Below are 16,313 nucleotides of genomic sequence, written 5' to 3'. Positions count from 1 at the left end.
AAATCATATCCATGGAGGAGGTTCGGCTACTTTACAGATCTCGCTTACAAAATCGGGGGGCTGTACTGGAGACCCCCCATCTCCAGAATGATATTGACGAGAGTTCACAGGGCGAATAAATTGTTGAGTGGTTTGCAGGATCAAAATTAATCAGGAGAGAGAATGTGATGGAAACGTAAATACGCAATTTGATTCTTATATTGCTCACGTCGCTCCACATGTTACGTGTAGGGGACCATTTAGAGGGTATCTCAAAACTCGGTTACAGGACACTTCAAGAGAATGTTCCTCATTTCATGGAATGATTGTGCTTTTTATTTCTTATCTATCTTTTGTCTCAAATCAGATTCTTTCTTATTGCCCCGTTTGCAATGTTGAACTTTCTCGTGATCCGTTACTCACAACCCCCCAAGTCTCGGTATCGCTTGTCTCTTGTTAGCAGATCAGTACCTTGCGTAGGTGATTGCATATGTTTGAGTGTAACATGTAACACATGTGAATACGTGTAGACATGTTTACCTTAAAGCCAAAAAAACTTTCCGAGTGTTAGCGTGATTGATGGGTGTAGCAGCAGGCCGATGCACGTGTGCCGGCTGAATGCTGCCATCGTCTGCCGGAACTCCAAGAACTAAATACCGGCAGCAATTTGCACGTGGTATAACCCGGTGGACCACAGTATGCGCTTTACATGAAACTAGGGCTGCTGTGCATTCTCCTTTAAGAAAATTACACCGTGGCTGGATCCATTTTGTGCTCTGTCTAGGTGTTCTGTGCAATCTTTTCCCGATGACAGACTTGGGTAAGGCGCTGAGTGATGGCTGCCAGTGTATTTTTGGCTGAGGGTTATTATGTTTTGCTAAATGACATCTAGAAATTCTAATCACATTGGTATTTGGAAGTTGCCCACGTTGGTTTAATGTCCTGCGTGATTTAGTTATGTACAATTTTGGGGAAACACCATAAATAATCGCGTGACCTCCTTGATGGAAAATGCTGAGAAAAACAAGCCTAAAATTAAAAAGAAAACCTATATTTTGCTTAGGATTTTTTTGTTCTGAAGAATAGGTGCCACTGCTAAAAAATAAATAAATAATAATAAAAAAAAATGGCAACATCCCCCTGGAAACAGAAAAATCCCTGATATGCAGTTTTTGTTTTTTATATAGATTTTAGAGGACAGCAACCCCTATCTTTTTTTGTTTTTGTTTTGTTTTATACTTCTGTATATAAAATAGCAGGGGCAGTTTTTTAGATTAATTTTTTTGTACTGCTCCCAGTGCAACAATTGGAGGATCTCTCTTGTGTGGGCTGGGCCCCAGTGATGTCATAGTGTAGTTCATTTTTTTGCAAAGGGATACATTTTGTGTTTCTCTTTTCACACTGATCTCCAGAGCCCCGCATTCCCAGATGTAATGTGTGTGATCAGAGAGCTCAGCAGGGTCTAGGAGACAAGACTCCGTAGGGTCTAGACAGAGACGTTCCTGGGTCTCTACTCCTCTCCTCATTCCTTCTGGAAGTCTCCTCGCCTTCATCTTTTTAGTCGCCCTCGTCTGAACTCTCTCCGTTGTGTCGATATCCTTCTGGGGATGTAGTTTGTGTGTCTGTGACCTGGGGATGTTAGTGGGTTTTTGGGTGTGTTAGCATGTGTGTCTAGATATTGTTATTATTGTTTTATATAGCGCCATCATATTCCGTGGTGCTGTACAATGGGTGAACAGGACATAAGTAGTATGTAACATAACAATTTGACTTACAGAGACAACAGGTGAGGAGGGCCCTGGTCACAGGAGCTTACAATCTAGATATGTTAGTGTGTTTCAGGGTATATTAGTGTCTGACTGTGTTAGTGTGTGTGGGTATGTTACTGTATGTTAGTGTAAGTGTGCGTGTGTGTTATGGTGTTTGGATATTTTAGTGTGAGTGGATGTGTGCTAGTGTGTACTAGCATTGAATACCTAGCTGTGTTAGTGCGAGGGTCTGGATAAGTGTGTTAGTCACACTGTCTATGGTATTGTGTGTCTGTGCATTGAATGATTGTGTGTGCCTGGCTGTGTTACATCAGGTTTGCCCCCACACAGCTGTAAAACATAATTTTCAATCTGTATGGATTGGGGTGCAAAATCCCAACAAATATCCAATGCAACACTTGTTATGGGGCGGTAGGGCTCCTCTTCATTCACAGATTAATTTTTTTTTTTTAATTAAGTTCAATTTGGGGGGGGGGTGGAATACTTTGCTAAACTATTGATTCTTCTGTTCTTGCCGCTGTGTGTTTATATCTAAAAATATAATATATTCAATAAATCATCCATATTGTGAGAAGGCAACACAAGAAATTTGGTGTTCAAAGCGAAATGATTATTCGTTATTAGGACCGAGTGTGACCCGTGTGATGCTGGTATGTATTATAGAATCAGGGAATTAGAAGCACTAACACCCCCAACCCCCCCCCCATTTACAAAGCAAAGGGATTACAGCAGACCAGCCATTCGATGGTCTCCGTATCATCGCGCTTCCTGGGAGGGGGCCGGTAACCTGACATGGACTAATAAACACCCATCGGTTTAAATTTAACTTCTTCCTTACAGGAACACCAAGTGCTCTCGTTAAGTACCTAGGAGTCAGAAAATGAGACTTCTATGTTATTTCACCCTAACCCATACTGCCCCCCCCCCCCCACACCTCCTGGGTGCCTCTACTGAAACCAGGAAGAGCTCACATTGAAATCAGTTGGGGTAGCAGCAGCCAATCGCATGAATGCTAGGAAAATGTCTGTGTTCAGAGAGCCTACTTATGAGTGGCTGCTGCTACTCCTGTTCATTAGAGTATGTGCAGGAAGTGTACCTATGTACACTTCCTGCTTTCAGTAGCAGCACCCAGGGGGAGGAGTTACATAAAACAGAAGTCTCTTTTTCTACGCAGAATGGAACGTAAAGTAGATTTGTCTTCCGTGAATGTAGTTCTGTGCATTTAACATTGAGGTACAAGCGGTATAGCTGAACGCTCCTGTTACTAAAGCAGTCTATGGTACCGGCGGCCAGCCCTGTGATCTGCTGCGCCGGGTCAAGATCTGCAGCATGGAGGATAAAAGGTGCCGTGTACTTTGCCGAATTCAACACTTTTTAACTTAATACGACATCAGAAAAATAATCCCAAGGCAATGTAAACGTCCCCGTACTTTCAGCTTCGTCACAAACGCCGCGCTGTTTTTATGCGATTCATTTAAACTTCCCGAAGACTTAATAAAATGACGGATCTGTAAATGTTTTCTTGAAGTGGAACGGAATCTTTAATTCTCCCGAGTTTCCCAGCCTGCAGCCGCTCTCCGGAGCTCCCAGATCCCACCCTGCCCCGCTGCGCTCTAAATGCAGAGTTTGGGGGGGGGGGACTTTGTTTTTGATGAATGTTCTGTTCAAATTAAACACGCTTCACCGGAACTTATGAGAACTTAGAGGTTTGCTGCGTCTGACTCCCCGTTGAGGTAAGAATAGGAATAAAGGAGACCTGGTCGGCCCCGCAGTCTCTAAAGAGAAATCACTGGGAGGGCAAATACTCTTTAATATGCTGCATCAGACCTTTATGATTCAGATAGCCTAGGGCACCGCAGCATCAGTCAGGTGCCCACAGGGTTAAATTCAGACCCCTAGTGGAGGGGAGGAAGCACCAGGAGCATGCAAAGGTGCCCAAAGTGCCCATGTATTCTCATCCTCATCCATAAAGCCCTGACTGCCTTACGCACTCAAGAGACAAACGACTACGTCTTAGCGGATCGTTCCCACTTAACAACAATTCCAGTTAAAAAACAATAAAATAAAAATTGGAAAACCAACACTATTTATTATTTTTCTTCAAAACGTTTGCAAACAAATTTAGCGACGGTACAAAAAAAAAATTCCACGCGTTGGTTTCAGTTAAATCACCCGTTCTAGGTCTGACTTCCAGCAGCGACCTGGTGACGGTTCACTAAACGGCTGAGTGAGGTACTAGGCTGTATGTGTTCCTGTGAGAACGAGTGAGCGAGAGTCCAGCGCTGAAACTTAAAAAAAGACTTAAATCACCATAAATCTCCCATAAAAGATACCTTTTAACTCTTTCTGTACTGGGCTGCTGGTCAGTGGGGTGGGGGAGGGGTATACAGGGGTACTTTGGTGGCATGTCGGGAGGACAGCATCAGTACTATTACTGCGTGTCGGCGGTGCTCTGCGTTCTAGAGCATTCTTTGAGGTATTCTTCAGGACTGACGACAAACTCAGAGAGCGCGTTTAGGAAATCCTCCAGCGGGCAGAGTCCTGCTTCACATCCTCTCACTACTTGTTCCTGAGAAGAAGAAAAAGAAATCAGGTTTAATTAAGCTCTACCAAAATAAAATAAAAAAAAATAATAAATAAATATATATATATATATATATATATATATATATATATATATATATATATAAATAATCACAAGGGAAAAAAAAAAGTTCAATACAAATAATCCAGTACTGGATCCATCCTCGGCTTCCTAATGGAGCAACGATCAGACTTTCTCAGAAACAGTAATTTTTTTCTACCGACTGGTAAAATTTAGAGGGTGTTTGGAGACGATAAGCTGCCAATTTCACCCGGCGCGTTCACCAGCGCTGCAGCCAGACTCCTATCCACGAAGATCCAGATTTTCTGCCAGGTAGGGGGGGGGGGGGGGGGGTCGGTTTTTTTTTTTGCCTCGGGGGTCAGTGGGTTATGATCTACATGTTGGGGTCTGTTTAATGTGCAGAAAGAAATAACCCAGTGGGCCAGATGTAAAGATGTTTTGCCTCCGTTAGCTCGACGGGAGGGCAAGAGACCATGGGAAGGGCACAAACACCGTGATATAATATATAACATTATATAACACTCTGATAAGCCACCTACACACATACAGTGCATAGAGCGCCACCTGTCTATAAACGCCCACTAGAGGGCAGTATCATTAATCCGAGCGCCAACCAATGGAGTCGTCGGTTGCCGTGGGGGGGGGGGGGTCATTCTAGGGGCTCTTGGTATTCCATAGAGACACATAAATGATAATTGTTCTGAGGCCCAAGGTGTCTGAGAGACTAAAACTTTGCACATTTGTTTGAATTTACGCCGTTGCTTAAGTAGAAACCGTTATCTTCGTACAGAGTGCAAGACATTACAATTTAAACCCTGCAAGTGACTTTTTTCTTTTAGGCCAAAATCCCACTATTCCCAATCTTGAACAGAACTTGTCGGAACTTGGTTGGCAGGATTTAAACTCATGAATTTGATGCGATGCCAAGAAAGGAACACGGACGCCTATGTATTCAAGACTGCAGGTAAACCCCAGCTTGGCTACTACCTAAACGAAAGATATAACCGGCTCCGATGTAATATTCATTGGCAACAATCTACATGAAATGGGCTACAAAGTATCAGATCAGCTTCACCGCTCTCACTGACCAAATGTCGCACCATTTCGCACGGTTATCGATCATAGTGAAACGCGAGGGGCGGCTCACCCGTTATTGTCTGAAATGATGGTGTGAGAAGCACTGCGGAACCTAAAGGGTTACTGTATTTAAAGACAGAATCCTTGCTGCCGCCGCCCCCCCCCCCCCCCATAACTCCGGTGACATCTGATCTGCTACCTGGGATATGAGGGGAGGGGAGTGAAAGGGGGTCTTCGGGAGGCAGGGAGAGAGGGGGATCCAGCATGTTAACCCTCTGGGTGCAAGTCTCTGAGATATGTGAAAAGATATAAATGCTGCCGTCTCGTTCTAAGAGAAACTGAGACAAACGGCTGCAAAAAGAGGCGATTTCCTGCAGCCCTGTAATGCAGGGCAGTTCACGTTTTTGATCATGTACCATTTAGAAGGGTAAGAGCCTTGAGGGCCACACACAGCCTCTCAAACCCCACACAGGACCCTATTCTAGCATCCGCCACGCGTTGATTAGGGTCTGAGCCTTTGCAGCAGGAGAAACGAGCCGACTAGACGGGGGCCGAATGGGGCCGATCTGCTGGCAAAGTCTATGTTTCTGTATATAAGGTATCAAAACCCCTGAATATCCCGGCCACGTAAGCGGCGTGATAAGCCATAATTACAGTAAAAGTAGAATTCTGACACCGAAAAAGCAGCAAAAAAACCCCAAAAACTGCTCTACAACCAAAAACCCCCCAGCAAATAAAATAAAGGAGGTGCAGCGCCCCCCCCAAATCAAAAGACAATTCCTGTATGAATTTTAAAGCCACGCAATGCCCCCCCCCAATACGGTTATTAAACGTCCAGCCCGACGCCACATCTGACCCCAATACTACAGACCAACTAATCGGGGGGGGGGTCTGGAACCCATTCATTACGTTGAATGTAGAACATGTGGGTTTAATAAACGTCAGGGCTGTACAAATACACTGGATGAACGGACACATCCCTGTAACCTGTCTTTTTTAAATACTACAGCTTCATCCTTACCTCCCCGTTGTAGTTGAGACGGGCAAACCATTCCTTGGACGCCTGGTGCTGGTAAAGTTCCAGAGTCAAATCTGCGGCGTAAGGAGGCCACCGCTGGTCAAAGATCCCGAGGGCCATGAGCAGAGGTATGAGAGTTACATCGTGGGCGGCGTAGAGATACAGCTTCCTGCGAACAGAGACAACAGAACCACGGACACTTTAGAAAGCAATTTCTAGAATAGCGTATACCCATCTGGAAAAAAGTCAAGTCCCAAAAGTGTATTTTTAACGTTTAAATGCACATTGAAGACCGTTCTGCATCAACTCCAGCGCATGCTGCGCCATTTATTCATTCACACGAGTATGTGAATGAGATTTAAAAGCCCAGCATCAGTGTGTCAGCTTCTTGCACATGCTCAGTATCACTCCAGCTGAAGTCACTGAAGAATCAGTTGCATGTACGCTGGCAGAACATCTGTGTTCAGATAGCAGACATTTCATTGGCTGCTGCTACTCCCATTGGTTTCTATTAGAGCTGAGTTCCCATAGACTAGAATGGGAGTTCTGCTGAGCGCGTGCAAGCAGCATACCGATGTACACTTCCTGCTATCACTAGAGCCGGCTGGGGGAGGAGCTAAAGGAACTCCAATAATTATAGAATGCCTGCAGCTATTTGCATGCATTAAAATGCGAAGTTCATGCAAAATGGACCTCAATATACATTATGAATAAAAATAGGGCCTGAGGGCTCCTTTAAGATAAGATCTACTCGGTCGGATTAATATCTGTTGTTTGTAACTCTCCTGGGAGTCAAAACCCAGCAGCTTGAACCCTGCAGAGCTCAGTGTTATATCTATGAAGGTCTTCCGACGTTCAGGGTAAATTACAAAGGAAAGAAAATTGCCCTGGCAATACACTATAAGGTCGGGGGCAAATCTACCCCCCATGTACGTTCCAGCAACAGGCAAGCACAAGCAGCACAACACGTATGAACAGCACAACACGCACAAACAGCGTCGCAACTACGCTGCAAAAGAGAAAGGAGCGTTTTACCCAACCAGAGGCACCAGCGATAAGTCTCTTCCGACAGGCTCTGGCTGTAACCAAAGAGCAGGGCTTTAACAGAAATGCCATTTCTAATTTAGATTGTGACCCTTTGGGGCCAGTACAGACTAGCATTTTAACCCCTACATTACACGTCTACGTTCATCTACTTACCTGGCTTGGATGCCTCCAGTCTATCTAAAATGGTGCAGTTGCTATAGAAGCCCTTTAATGATTTTAATGGGAGGAAGCGTGAAAATCATTACACTAAATTTGAATCTTTAGAGCGCAGGACGGCTATTTTCCTTGTTACAGGCGGCAGGCTTCGGTACGCTAGAGCCATCTGACGTTTTTTGTTGCTGTTGGTTAAATTACATTAAGGATCTGCAAAGCGATCCGACTCCCTGCGCCTGACATTTACTTATCTGATAATAAAATAGAATTATAACCTCTTAAAAGCGCGTATTAAACGGGTAAACACAGCAGATAGCCTCCGCCCTGGCAAACCGAGTGTTAAGCTGCAAGAATCAAGCCCTGGCTAAACACCAAATTTAGCGAGGAACCGGCCCGACTCAATATATACATTTTTTATTTATTTTTTAAAGCAGTGTATATTAAGCCGCTGCGACCCGGCCCCCCCATTCTAGGCGACCGGCTCTTTAAAAGCTATTAGCTGTGGGTAACACATGCCGTTAGCGGTGTAGAGCTGCCTGATCCAGCATGCAGGAAGTGAGATCACAGCCACTTCCTGCGTGCCGGATCAGTCTGCACGGAGGGAGAGACACACGGGCAAGCTGTTTGGTGACACTGTGGGGAATGTTTGGTGAAGCCGGTCCCTGCGTGGGGGGGTTATTTTCCCGCTGGGGTTTCTAGTTACTCCCGTACGAAGCTATAACTCATACAGGACGCGTGTGAAGGCGAGCGGAACGTGCGGCAGGCATCAAATTAGATAACACGGGCTGTATCACGGATATCCACCCATAATTGTGGGTTTACACGCGCATGCACGTGAAAAATACCCTTAATATTGCAGCGTGGGGGTACGGACATACCTGCGCTGTGCGTCCTCGGCACCGGAGTTCACGACATCCAGGATGTTACTTTGCAGAGCGTGTAGAAAAGGCCCCACGCTCAACCGGAGAACTTCCCTGGGGAATATATATATATAATTACCGAGCAATACACCATAAATAAAAACATTTTTGTGAGCGACAGCAGACACTTATCAAGTATAAAGCTAATAATTCATATCATATTTTAAAGTTAATATATATATTATATAGTATTTGTACAGCGCGAGATCGGTGATCACCGTTATATTGACTACAGTGTTTTGGATAGTTATTTATCAGAAAAACAATCATAGTAGGTTTCAGTCACTGTATCACCCTCTACTGCTTCTTATGGGAGGCTGTTCCACTTATCTACTACCCTCTTAGTAAAATAAAACATCCTTACGTTACATCTAAGCCCTTGATTGTCTCCTTGTTACCCGGTGACTATTAAATATGAATCTTACAGAATATACGCAGATAAAGCTTTTATTTTTTTGTTTAACCATATAGTAAAAAAAGGGGGTTCCATCGTCCAACGATTGTATGAATATATTGATAATTTTACCGCCCTAACAGTAAAGAAGCCTTCTGTATGCTTTAGGCGAAAGCTCCTTAATCTTGACCTTTATAAAGAGGTCTCCTAAAAGATTTCTGTATCGATCTCCACCAAGACAACCAATATTGTGACGCCGCTGTCCGCCTTTATTAGATGTGTTTATGAAGATTGTAGCATCACAATCGCGCTACACAGCCGTGAACAGCAGGGGGCGACTGTAATATCATGCAGGCAGCGGTTTTGAGCTGCAGTCCCAATGATTTCGGTGGAGATCCATCCAGAGCTAAACCCAAGTGGAACCAAGGGGCAATAAGCATACAGAATTAAGGACCCCCACAAATTCATGAAAGGGAACGTTACCTACAGGTTTTGAGGCCCCATTACATAAGACACAATGTCAATGACTCTGCTCTCCGCTCTCTGGAGATAAGGCTTGTCCTCGAGCGAGCACGGAAACCCGTGAACCTGCGCAAACAAGAATGTAAGAAGAATAACAGATCGGCAGAAGGCCAATAAATAATAATAATTAATAGTAAAGTTACGCAACGGTATTAAATTCAAAAGCCGAACCCGGCTAGATTTACATCATCTGAAAAATCATTTTCTAAACATTTCCTGGAACAACTAACTGTCAGCACCATGGACAATGTCTGGGGTCACTGTTGTTTTCATGGGGGGGGGGGAGGACATTTCTGGCTGTAACAATCGCAAAAGGGGTTTTCTAACCATCAATTAGCCTTTTAAACTTAAACTTGGATCAGAGAACATATGGGTGGAACATAGGAGTGATGGGAGTGATAAAGGGCCATTGGAGCACAGGAGTGATGGGAGTGATGGGAGTGATAAAGGGCCATTGGAACACAGGAGTGATGGGACTAATTATAACCAGACGGAAACAAAGGTCGCGGGTGAAGTAGATCCCCAGAACAAAGTAAAAAGCCGGCAAACCTAATTTTAATGCAGTCAGATACCAGCAGAGTACCCGGCAGAACTTTTAAGCGCCATAGTCTCCTCCACAGGCATTGTAGAAAACAACGTCCGGCGGGACGCCCTTTGCGATCCAGGGACAGATTTACTAAACATCAGCCTTTACCTCTTGTGCCAGCAGATTATCAAGAAGCAGGAAGAAGCCGGCGTCCTTTTCGTCGTCGATGTTCATCCCTTCCTGGATCTTCTTTAGGTCGTCTGACATCCCAGGTTGTGATGACGCAAGAGACATCTTGTTACTGCAAGAACAAAACGAGGCACGGTTTAAACCAGAAAGCGGGTCTAAACCCGCACGTAAAGGGAAGCGGCTGGGTTTATATCCCAAACATTATCATGCGCAAAGCATCCAAACATTATACGTTTACAATAATACAAAAGAAACACACCATGCAGCACTGTCCCTTTAAAGTTTGCAATGATTGCAGATAGGAAAATAGATTATGACGAACGCGCCACGTTCTCTGCTGGTGTAAAGGATGAACCATGTGGGCTCTGTGGTTTTTGCCCCCCCAAAAAACGCAGTAGAAATTATCTTATTGTACGCAAGCGGAGTCACGCGGATTTCAATGGGTAACTCAACGTAAAGTGAAACATGGATCAGCTCCAGGATATACTCTACTCACCTGGTCAGGTGTTTCAGTTCTTGGCACCCTTGGTAGTTGGGATAAAGAATTTCCGTGCTGGACTCAGAAGTAACAACAGTCACCGGTCCTACGAGAAGAGCGACGACATGTTACGAATGTATCGCTCAGACCCATGAAGACACACAAGCACTTCCATTCATTGACTGCAGAAGATGCCCGGATTACATCGGGCTCACTAGACGGGCTGCAGACAGCGGCGGGATATTAAGGTCGGGTCGGTCAACGAGAGCCCCCGGAAGCATGGATAACACTGCCTCGTTAAACTAGGAAATGGGGGGACCGGGCAGTAGGCTCTTCCGCAACAAGAGGTAGGCGCCGTGAGACCACCTCTCGCTCAGTACAATAATCAGAACGGCAGCCGTATTTCTCAATGCCTTCATATATTCTTCGGCAAGGAGGTGAGACAAGAGCCGGCACTGACCTTCCTGCTGCTGCTGAAACAGTCCTGCCAACAGACAACGGGTCGACTCCAGATTCCGGACAATATTTGTGGAACGGACACTGAAATGGAAGCAAACAGTCACTCACCCACGCCAGGCGACACCGCAACAGCGCAGGGTAATAATCTGGGGCTACTGGATTGGATGGAAAGCGCTCAAGGGCCAAATTTCTGTAACTGGCCGGATCCTTTCTGTGCTCCCTACGCGCCAATTTTGGGAGTCTTAACGATATCGACGTTTATGCACTTTACAGATACGCGGGACACTCACAAGACTTCCGACGATTTAAATCCTGGAGACAGAAAGCTCTTCTCTTCGACGTAGGTTTTCCTGAGTCGGGCTCCAAGATCAAACATTTGCTGCATCCCAACCGCAGTGAGCTGCCCCGGGAACGTTCCTCCCTGTCCGGCAAAACAAAAACAGGGAAAACATACCCTCCGGGTGAACAAATCAGAGAACATGCCGTCTGTAGCGAGATCTCTTTATATACTGGGGTTCTATAACGACTCTCTAATTGGCAATGCTGGGGTAACAGCGCTCACTATTACACGTTAATTGTACGTTCCGGTTTTAAAACGGTAACGTCCAAAAAAAAAAAAAAATGGCCTTTTAATACCTCACGATTATTAACCCCCTCACGACAGGGATCACGATGCAGGGTCATTAATGGGTTAAAGGACAACCTGTTGCGATATCCGTTTTCCCGTTAGATGTGCGGAGTTGCGCGTTTCAAATGTTTATTAGCGAAGTCTCGCTGTTCCCCTGGCGTTGAATAAACACGGAGCTAAGCGACGTTTGTCTCGCACTCTGACAGCAATTAAGTTGCTAAATAAGTGATGCGTTTTCTTGATTTGTCTGCTCGAGATGTCGGCGTTCGCAGGATCTCCAGGAGCCCCGAAGCCTGGCGGCTGTATGGTAACGGGCAGCGGGGTATCCTGCCAGGGGGGGGGGGGATCACGTAATAAATCTCAGAGCGCAGGCCGCCGCGGTGCATGAGCGCGATCTACCTGCGCATTAGATTGTAAGCTCCGCACAGCCGTTGCTAGGTAAACTACTAATGATGCGGAATTCAGGAGAGCGCGGCGGCCGGGCCGAGGCAGGCGTTTGTCGCTCAGCGGTATAGAAATTACCTTCAGTTTGTGAGATCTGTAGCGTTCCTCGAATGGAGAATGAGGCCTCGGACCCCCCGCCAGGTCTGTGACGGTGTAATCGAACTGCGTGTGCACGGGGGTCTCCAACAGCGCGGGGGACCATTCCACCTGCGAAAGCCAATGCCTTTTAGTAAGAAGTCATTCATACAACCGGCAGCTGCTGCTGCCCAGACGCGGCTACGAACTTGCATTTAAACAAACGCATTTCCACGGGAGAGAGGAGGCCAACGGGGCAGACACCCCGCACGTGGTCCCTGTTCTTGTTTCACTTTTTGGGAAAGATCAGGTGTAGCATCTTTGAGCACATTTACCGAGAAAATGGTAGGCAAGTGAAACGGCTTCCCAGCAGAAGTGGTAGAGGCTACTACATTAAGGGTATTAAACATGCATGGGACAGGCATATGGCTCTTGAATCTAAGACGAGATCAACGGCCGATGAAGGTTTGAGTCTTTACAGCAGGAGAAACGGGCGACTTGACGGGGGCCGGATGGGGCCGATCTACCGTTTCTACAATAATCCAATTCTAAAAAAAATTCAATGAGCTGTTTTCATGGAAAACAAGGACATTTCTGGCTGTAACTGTAATTTGCAAAATGGTTTTCTAACCATCGATTAGCTTTTAAATTTGGATCAGCGAACACCACGTGCCATTGGAACACAGGAGTGATGGGAGTGATAAAGGGCCATTGGAACACAGGAGTGATGGGAGTGATAAAGGGCCATTGGAACACAGGAGTGATGGGAGTGATAAAGGGCCATTGGAACACAGGAGTGATGGGAGTGATAAAGGGCCTCTGTACGCCTATGAGGAGATTCTGTGAAAAATCAGCCATTTCCATCTACAATAGTCATTTACAACATTAACCCCGTCTGGGCCGGATTTCCTATCCATTCCATGTTATTTTAATGGACAAAATGTGCTTTTTCTTTTAAAAACAAGGACATTTCTAAGCGACCCCAAACTTTTAAACCGTAGTGTACTGTATGTATGTATAATATATATGTAGGAGGATATATTTATTACCTAATTTACTTTTAAAATACAGCCAAAACATGGTTTAAAATACAAGTGTTTTTTGTTTCTTTGTATTTTCGTAATCAAGATGTCAGTTTGCCTAAAATTATAAGCGGCGGTTGCTGAGCGAACTCATTTAATTAGCGGGTTTCTCCGGCTCTAAATGCCGTCCCCGCAAGAATTAAAACAAGATCTGTCACTTTCCCGAATCCCACATTTTTATACAATAAATAAGCCTTTCATAACCATGCTGCGGAGTGAAGAAACGGATCTGTTATTAAACGCCCCATAATATTTTAACATCTTGTTCTCGGAATCCGCGGGATTATGAAGAAAAGCCAAGAAAGGGCCGTTTCCAAGGTGAAGCAGACGAAAATAACGGGGTTTTTTTCCAATAACAGGAAGCTTAACCTGAAGGGTCAAAAGGTTAATAACACCGGTTGGCAGCAGAAGTGGCAAACGTGAGATAACCCTACGGACGATTGATAGGCTAGGGCTGTATTCACTTAACCAGGAGTCAACTCCCCGACTTGATTATGCATTAAAATGGGTCCAAGGTGACACAATCAGAGCAAAGGCAGGAACGGACGAGACATCAGAGAGCAGATCTCCTGCCGCCCCGTTCCTATGCTCCAGTTAGAGGGGTCTAGGAGGGTACAGACGAGCCACCGCTTTCCTGGAACGAGGCCAGCGATGTCCGTCTAGTATACAGCTAGGTGGCCCACACGGGGGTTACAGATCTACAATTTGCTCCGGCTGACGTAAGACAAAGCCGATGTGTGACCGATGCCACGTTGTTGCAATGAATTGTACAGAACGCCATTTCATTCATTCGTTTCCAGGTCGCGGTTATACTCATTCCCAACGTCAACCCGCCGGTCTGGGGGATTCAACGTCAGTCCTCGAGGACAACAGGGTTTCCCCAAAGAGTCTTTTCAGGCTGAGGGCTAAACAGGCAGTCGTTGGCTGCAGCTAAATCACATATACCCTTTGGGGGAGACTTACAGAAAACGAACACCGCAGGACTTCATTCAAATATTTTGGATCTTTATAGGAACACAACGCACAGCGTGTGGCCCCTTACGAGCCGACCGGACACCGCGCTCAGGGGGCCCTTTCCTGTGTGGTGACCTCTATTTCGAAGCTCCTACTCTAGCTTTGCGACGGCTTCCTTTGACAAACAGCGGCAAGTGGCAGCCAACCAGGAGGCGCGTTATAACATCTTGCTTGGTGGGGAAGGCTTCTCACTGGTGGCAGAGAAGACAAAACCTGACTTGCTCTTACTCCCGGAACTTGGCCTGACCGATATGTACGCGAAGCTGTGACCGCTGATTTAACAATGCATTACTCAGGGCCCTTCTTGCATTAGGTGATGGCCTCTACCTTTATAACGATTATGGGTCAAAGTGTCGAGAATATGGTTTAGTGAATAAGCCCCTGGGGTTTGCTATTCAACTTACAGAAAACAAAAGGTGCGTCCTGCCTATTTTCAGACTCCTCATTGGATGGGGCCAAGTCTACCTACCTTTTAGGGGCTTAGTGAACAGTATGTAAATTGCCCCCACCCAAAAAAACAATAGGCTGCAATCTACTTCCACTAGAGGGCACTACTCTTTTGTCAATGTAACCCCTTTCTAGTTGCCCCCTGCCTCACCTGCTCCTTGTGCGGAATGGGTTTGAGAGGCGTCCGAGCTCCGTGTCGGAATATGACCTGCACCAGTTTCAGGTCGTACTCTCCCTGTTTGCTGCTGACGTCCCGTTTCGCTTCGGCGAATGCAGCGCGACTCTTATGCATGAAGTAGAAGGCAGATCCCAAGACGCCGGCCCGGGCGCACACACTCATCGTGCGTTTGTATGCTGAAGGATCTCTGTAGGATATAAAATATTTTGGCGTGCGTTAGACAATCTAATCCCCGGTATTAGTTATATCCAGCCACCTCTACTGAAACAGGAAGCATACTCAGGTACACTTCCTGTGCATGCTCTTTAGTAGTCCCACTAAAACAAAAGGCAGCAGCAGCTGCTAGTTGAATGGGTGCTGGCTGCAAACTGCCTGCCCCGTGACGCTGGGGACAAGGATGTGAAAAGGTTAACGGGAAACCAGCCCTCCCTGCAGAGCAACTACCCCTTAACCCAGACCTGTTACCCCCACGACTAGGGAGTGTGTGTCTAGGTGGCAGATAAATAAATAGGGAGGGGGTGAGAATGACCGAGCATATTAAGACACAGGCAGGCATGTAAGGGTGATAGCAGTGATTTGGGGTCATTTTTACATATTTAGCAGATGTTAATAAAATATTACAGGACAAAGGGGCAGATAGCCACGTCCTAGACGTGATGGGAGTAGGATTATTATTTAGCAGCAGCGAAGTACTGAAATACTAACGAGGTATTGTTACCAGGCCGGGGAATAGACAAGGCCACCGAGGGCATAGAAACACCGGGTATTATTATTATCATCATCAGCTGGGCAGAGTAATAACGTAAGAATATTACGGGCAACAGGAAGGAGGACAAGACAGAGTATCGCAGGGGAAAGAAGACAATACAAGGGAAGAATATTACCAGGTACGAGGGGCAGAGTAACACCAGGTCAGGGGGGGGCGGGGGAGCAGAGTAATAACAGGTCAGGGGGAGGCACGGGGGGCAGAGTAATAACAGGTCAGGGGGAGACGGGGGACAGAGTAATAACAGGTCAGGGGGAGACGGGGGAGCAGAGTAATAACAGGTCAGGGGGAGGCACGGGGGGCAGAGTAATAACAGGTCAGGGGAAGGCGGGGGAGCAGAGTAATAACAGGTCAGGGGGAGGCACGGGGGGCAGAGTAATAACAGGTCAGGGGAAGGCGGGGGAGCAGAGCAATAACAGGTCAGGGGGAGACGGGGGACAGAGTATTATCAGTTCAGGGGGAGGCACGGGGGGGCAGAGTAATAACAGGTCAAGATACAGGTGGGGGATGGAGGGGAAATGAATTACAGACCCTGATTAAAAT

General features: G+C 46.1%; 1 protein-coding gene across 1 annotated transcript; it reads right to left on the bottom strand.

The window, feature by feature from the left end:
* Positions 1-4,179: 4,179 nt before the first annotated feature.
* LOC149281434 (lysophosphatidic acid phosphatase type 6-like) lies at positions 4,180-15,166 on the bottom strand. Its single transcript, XM_089499291.1, has 10 exons — positions 14,978-15,166; positions 12,287-12,415; positions 11,427-11,557; positions 11,138-11,217; positions 10,696-10,783; positions 10,179-10,311; positions 9,450-9,550; positions 8,527-8,622; positions 6,452-6,617; positions 4,180-4,317 (listed from the first exon to the last, which is right to left on the bottom strand). Exons 1-10 carry the CDS (start codon positions 15,164-15,166, stop codon positions 4,180-4,182), a joined length of 1,251 nt encoding a protein of 416 aa, XP_089355417.1.
* Between the last annotated feature and the right edge of the window lie 1,147 nt (positions 15,167-16,313).

Source organism: Sceloporus occidentalis, unplaced genomic scaffold, assembly GCF_023333645.1.
Source record: "Sceloporus occidentalis isolate IW3139 unplaced genomic scaffold, rSceOcc1.0.p SCAF_132, whole genome shotgun sequence".
Taxonomy (NCBI): domain Eukaryota; kingdom Metazoa; phylum Chordata; class Lepidosauria; order Squamata; family Phrynosomatidae; genus Sceloporus; species Sceloporus occidentalis.
Note: the sequence above shows the minus strand (reverse complement) of the source record. Positions and strands in the feature narration are given on the sequence as shown.